General features: G+C 38.8%; 1 protein-coding gene across 1 annotated transcript; it reads right to left on the bottom strand.

The window, feature by feature from the left end:
- Window positions 1–10: 10 nt before the first annotated feature.
- LOC131877966 (uncharacterized) lies at window positions 11–1,950 on the bottom strand. Its single transcript, XM_059223822.1, has 5 exons — window positions 1,597–1,950; window positions 1,442–1,520; window positions 689–959; window positions 384–625; window positions 11–191 (listed from the first exon to the last, which is right to left on the bottom strand). The coding sequence occupies exons 1-5, from the start codon at window positions 1,841–1,843 to the stop codon at window positions 35–37; spliced, it is 996 nt and encodes a 331-aa protein (XP_059079805.1). The 5' UTR covers window positions 1,844–1,950; the 3' UTR covers window positions 11–34.
- Between the last annotated feature and the right edge of the window lie 4,050 nt (window positions 1,951–6,000).

Raw genomic sequence — 6,000 nt, 5'->3', positions numbered from 1 at the left:
TATGTCAGGAAGAATGCACAATTTTTTGAGGCTCTCACTTGAGTATTTGCCCAAGGAGCACGAACAAGAGGATGAACGGGATCTTCAATATTCCAAAAACTTCACCCAAGCACCAAGAGCAGCAATGAGTGGTTGGCTCCAATATTCGATCTGCCCAGACTTCTGAAGATTCTGAATGGATTTGGAAATACCTAAGATTAGGAAAAATGTTTCAAGGTCAAGGTAATGTCCTATTTAGTGTGTGTTAATATAATCCTTCCAAGAAAAGTCACTGTCTGAAAGTCTTTCTGAATTCCTCTGTTTGGAAAGTCTTATTACTAGCAAAACTACCCACATGAGTGAAACACCATGAATTCACAGTTTTTTAGATGTACATTGCGCACCTCGTTTGAATGTCCAAAAAGGGTAGGATTTGAATACGTTCATCCGGTTTAATCCTTTGATGGTCGGCCTTTTCTCCATTAAAGCGTCCTTCATCGCTGAGATCAATTTTTTCCTCCACTTCATATGACCAATCCGGATGGAATGCTGGATTGTCAATACCTTCATCAGAAAAGTTAGTCGGGTTATCCTCATTCAGGGGGTCATTCACAATGTCATCCAGAGTATCTTGGGGTTCCAGGACCTTCAAAGAGCATGCCAGAATCTGTTCACATCCTCACTTTAAAAATTCATTTTAAAAGATTACCTTGTGTGGCAAAAGTTTTTTAGTCCTCTTCAAGGCCCGCGAATCGGTGGGTTGACTCAAAGAGGCCGTCTTGGATCTCGGAATTGCTTCCATTGCTTCAAGATTCAAGGATGGGCTTTGACGGCTTTGGACACTTTTCAATGCTGGGCTTGAAAAGCGGCTGCCACTTTTTTCATTTCTATCCACGGTAACAGCATACGTTTTGACTTTCCGAGCCGAAGGCTTGGTTTGTTGGATCTCCTGTGTCTTCTTTTCCAATTTTGCTTCATTACTGGAGGAATATAAAATAAACACTTTGAACACAGTAAAAACTCCCTTGATTGAAAATGTAATCGCTCCTTGCAATTTCTATGGAAAATAGCAACGAAAAAATTCTGAAGAATGTGTAGAGATATACAATACAAAAAAGTATCCATAAGAAATGTTTCAAATTAGCATTTTTTCGCTTTAGAACTGATGATATCAATTCTTATTCAATGTTATTTGATTCTTGCTGATAATTTTTCAACAATTTGTTTTCCAAAGTGATTTCAATCGATGAAGATTTAGCAAAAATAAAACGCCGTTACTGCAACATGCTTGCATTTTATGACGACGTGTTTTAGGTACTATTTCATGCAAAGTAAGGCTAAAACTTTCAAAAAAAACATTTCATTGTTCCAAACCGGTAGATTTTTGCTAAAAATCTAACAACTTGAATGGTATAGAGAACAATAGTAATTTGGTCAAAGAAGCTACCTGCACTTCAATTACCTGAAATCGAATGGCGGTTGGAATTGGTCAGCATGTGACGGTGCTGGAGATTTCGTTCTAGACAAATCATTCTGTCGATCTGTGGCATATTAAAATGATCGATAGACTGACATCCGTCAATATACAAAAGAGGGGTTAAAACCAATGACACTCACCGTGGTGGGATGAAGGTGGTGGTTTACCTGCTGCGACCACAGGAGCCTCGGACATGCTGTCCCAATCGGATTCCGAGTCTTCCATTGTACACAATGTTAAATATTGTCCTGGAATGCAACTGACAAAGCTTGATTTGAAAAGGGTGCTTTTACAGTGCAGAAGTCGGCATTTTAGGCGACAACAAAAAGGAATTTGCCAGGTAGAGTAGAAAGTTTGTTTACTTTGACATACCGTGATTGTATTCATGGAAGGTGCTTAATGTCTAATACTTTGACAAGGACGAAAATGGAAAGCCAATAGGTTTTTAGTTCAGAAAAAAAGGTCTTTAAGGAGTAAAACCGTTTTATGTGAGAGGTTTGTAGTGCACCCTCTTTACAACATTCCGGCATCATTTCATTCGGTTTTGGATGGAAGAGTTACCCTTTTTACTGAGCAGCTTACAATGTTTGCATGGGCTTGGATTTCTAGGCACTGGATGTCATTGTAAATTAAGCTTTTCAAATAATTGATTTTAAAAAATTAGTCATTGTGTGTCATTTAACCACAATCTAAGATCTGCATTTCGCCATTCTGAGTAACATAATAAAAAAAAATCTCCAAGAGCCGTAACAATGATATGTTTGCTGCGGTAGCGTAATGGTAAAGCGTCCGCCTCCCAGCTTGTTATCCTTGGTTCGAATCCAGCCTAGCCCGTCCATGCTTCTCTGTTGCAGATTTAAAACCATAAATGGGCGAATCAGCGGTCGTTCCCTAGGGATAGGTAATAACTAACATTGGCTATGATGAAGGAGAGGGGAAAGTCCCTCAATTCAAGGTAAAGACCCCTCCAGACATTAGTCAAGTCTGCAGTTGTAGAGCACAGGCACGTCATTTCTTGTTTTGTTCCGTTTCGCCAAAATATAATGAGTCCCAAGACCTCTGGAACACAAGTTGTTATTTCAATATTTGCTTTGATGCTCATATTGCATTCATACTTTGCCCAACGTAATGTATATTCTGTACTTCAACCTTAGACTCCGATTGGCAACCAAGACTTCGAGTTCATTACAAAAGCGGTTCACAGACCCCTTTGAAGCCCAGTTAATGAATCTGCTTTCAGTTCCGTTGTGTGAACCTCTGAGGAGCAGTGTGCATGCACACTATGTATCATATTCCTGCCCTTAATTGAGCCGTCGTTGTAATTGGTTGAGGAATGGATCCAGCTTTCACGTCAAATTAACACAAAACCACCAAAGATTGATGACCAAAGGCACGGAGTCGTTCAATTTTCCCAAAAAATGTCACGCAAAGTGATTTTAATGGCAGGTGCGCTCCAATCTTCAATGAACACGAAGCGTTTGCCTATTTCAGACTATCAGGTTACTTTTTGCAGTCAAAAACCATTCATTTGAAGTCGTATATGACAACCAAAGGACTGCGGGATACATGGATTCTAACTTTGCTTCATAAAAAATCAGAACCGCGATTCCTCCCAAAAATTGGAATGAATAATGCAGCACCAGTTTCTTTCGATGTGGTTTTTTTGTTATGTTTTAGTACTTCTTTTTTATCTACCCTTTTGGAAATCGGAGAGGCAAAAATAAAGAGGAAGAAAAAAACTACTTGAAATTGTAGAGCCTCCTAGATCTTAACTTGGTTTTCTTCATCATGACTTTCCCTTTTCTTAAGTTAGTGCTAATAGTTGAGGTCATAATGAAATACAAGCCAAAGAGTCTACTGTGCAATTACTAGTAGCATCCTTTGTATTGATAATCATCGGGTAATTTCAAATTAATGATAAATGACCACCTCTAGGATGACGTCATCACTGGATAGAGACAGCAGGGGAGAAATTGGCAACTTCTAATCCGATTTATCAAGCGATTTCTCCTTCAGTTAAGTTTGACTTTTTGAGACTCAGAACACGTTACCCAAGTTTGAGATCAATCGAACGCAGTGTTCAAAGTTATGAACTATTCAAGCTCAGCCTAATGACGGTCTAAAATGAATGAGCTAACACACACAATCCTAGAAGTATGGTATGTGAACTAGTATGCCACCAAATCAGTCTGTTTGGGTCGGAACAACTTAGAGCCCCTGTTCATAATGTGTTCACGAAATAGGGCATTTAGATCGTTGCAATTCAAGACAAGTTACTGTTAAAAACTTCCATAGTTAAGGGACTCATCACACATCATATCGTTGAAAGTCAATTTGGCTGACCGGGTAATACACGGTTAATAACGGTAATGCTAAGCAAGTGCTACTTCTTGTCCAGTTTGTTGTTACAGTTATTAATCCCTGGAAATGTGAACTGGTCTTGTGAAAAATCGTGTAACATCTTATTTTGAACTCGACTTTCGATTCGAGCCGTTTCTCTGGGTTCCAATTTTTTGTGCCAGCACGACGCTCGGATCACTTTTGAGATTAGTTTTGGTTTCTGCGTCTGCCTTTGTGTCCAAGGTTCATTCCTTCCCTATTCCCTTCCCAGTATATATTTTGTACTTAGAGCAGGGCTAATGCAGGAAATCGATAATGGTAATGAGAGACGATCTTCTTTTCTTTGATGTTAATCCAACACGCGCCACCCAATTTCGAGAATAAATCACATTGCGTATATTATTGCCTTCAAACCGTATTCTATTGACTAACTTACATATGACACACTTAACACAATTAGATTAGAAGCCGAATAAAATCTTTTCAATGGTGCTTACAACTTAAACCAACGATAAGCCGCTTTTTAGGCCAAATTATCTCTTTTGATCCATAGCGGTGCAAAATCTCGAAATGTACTGGTAGGAAAGATTTCAGATGCAAAAATGAAGGAGATGAGTAAAATGCATTCCACATGTTCGATTAAAAATTTAGGTTATTGTCAACAAATATGAATTTTAGATTCTTCTTCAATCTCATGAAAAGGAACTGATGTAGCCGAGCAATTTAAGAGGTAAGACGAAAAAGACAACAATTTTCTTCGAATACGTCTTGGTGTCAAATTCCATTCTAGTATTTTAAGCCCGAATTGGACATGTTTTTGACCAAACATCCAGATCAATCATATATGCAAGGACTAGTCAGATCCCTCAACTCTAATTCATTGATTGATCATATGCTATATAACTATTGAGGTAAATAGGAATGATCTATTTTCCATTTGAAGTTGCTGGTCTTAGTTTTCACATTGGCGTTAAGGAGGTCTCCGAAAGACACAAAATATCCTATAAGGAGCTTTTGTGATAACGAAGTACTTGCCAAAAGTAGAATTAGGAAGGTTTATTGTCGAGCTTCATCTTCTTGCTGTACTAGCATGTTTTAGCATCTGTACAATACGACAGGTCCCTAGGGGTGTTTATTCTTCTCTCTGTATCAACTCTATTCAACGAGTGCCATTGGCTTCATCCCTTGGTATCGATTTTCCACGTCTCCTGGTGTTCAACGAGAGAAACCATTGTCATTAAATGGGATTCTCCTGCTTTGTAATCCTGAACGATCATTTATTTTTCGATGAATGTGTTACTGATAAATAATGATAACTAAAGAATGATGGGATTGAACTTCATATCCTACTATTTGGGCATCTTTTCTGCCAAAATAATAATTGGAAGAAAGCTTGGTTTAAGCCCATAATTGTGAAGCAAATACTTCCTTTTGCCCGTGGGCGTGCTGAGTACCCATTTGAAGGGATCAAAGAGATGGCAACAAATGCTTAAGCCCCGGTGAAGAATTGGAGATCCAAGTACGACTATTTACTCAATGTGCATCCACAACACTGATCAAAATTCTTCTCGATATAACCAGTCATAGCAGGACAATGTCAGCTGACGCAACAGCTGATTTGGTGGTTGTTTTGGGTTCAACTGTTCTTGTAAAATGCTAATCTCGAAAATGCTGGTTTTTGGGGAAACCCTTTTTGACAGTGGATGCACGTTTCCCGGGACAAGTGGATAGTCCACGTGTCTTGGAACAATGGTTCTGTCAGAACCATAGGGGTCTGCTCCCACACAAATCTATCCTTCACAGAAACGATGGCAATAAAAATGGAAAACTTGTACGAGTTCATTGAGCTTGGGACCTTCCTATTGGATGGCACGTCAATTCACGCAAACTGATCTAGATCCCAAATCTTCAAATTCAACCCAGAAACCAAGTATTTAACAATAGACAGAAACAGCCTGCAATCAAAACCAACAAAATTCGGATTACTTGATGTGCTTGTTTGCTTCATGTTTAGATAAGCACAGACATGTGGCAATCTCCGAAAGTCAGTCACATCCATTTATGAAGATCTAGCCTCCAAAGTAAAAGTTACTGATCCGTTCTTGCCACGTTTTAATGTGAATACAATCCATTATAATACGGATACATGAAGATCAAAGGGTCAAAATGTTTGGTTTAGTCAAATGAAGTGGCGAGAAATGAGA

The sequence above is a fragment of the Tigriopus californicus genome, chromosome 3, assembly GCF_007210705.1.
Source record: "Tigriopus californicus strain San Diego chromosome 3, Tcal_SD_v2.1, whole genome shotgun sequence".
In the NCBI taxonomy this organism is placed as follows: Eukaryota; Metazoa; Arthropoda; class Copepoda; order Harpacticoida; family Harpacticidae; genus Tigriopus; species Tigriopus californicus.
Note: the sequence above shows the minus strand (reverse complement) of the source record. Positions and strands in the feature narration are given on the sequence as shown.

Coding starts and splice junctions, on each gene's coding strand:
- LOC131877966 (XM_059223822.1), bottom strand. CDS start 1,843: ATGAATACAATCACGGTATGTCAAAGTAAACAAACTTTCTACTCTACC. Junction 1,521..1,596: donor ACCACCTTCATCCCACCACG/GTGAGTGTCATT, acceptor AATATGCCACAG/ATCGACAGAATGATTTGTCT. Junction 192..383: donor TTTTTGGACATTCAAACGAG/GTGCGCAATGTA, acceptor TCCTAATCTTAG/GTATTTCCAAATCCATTCAG.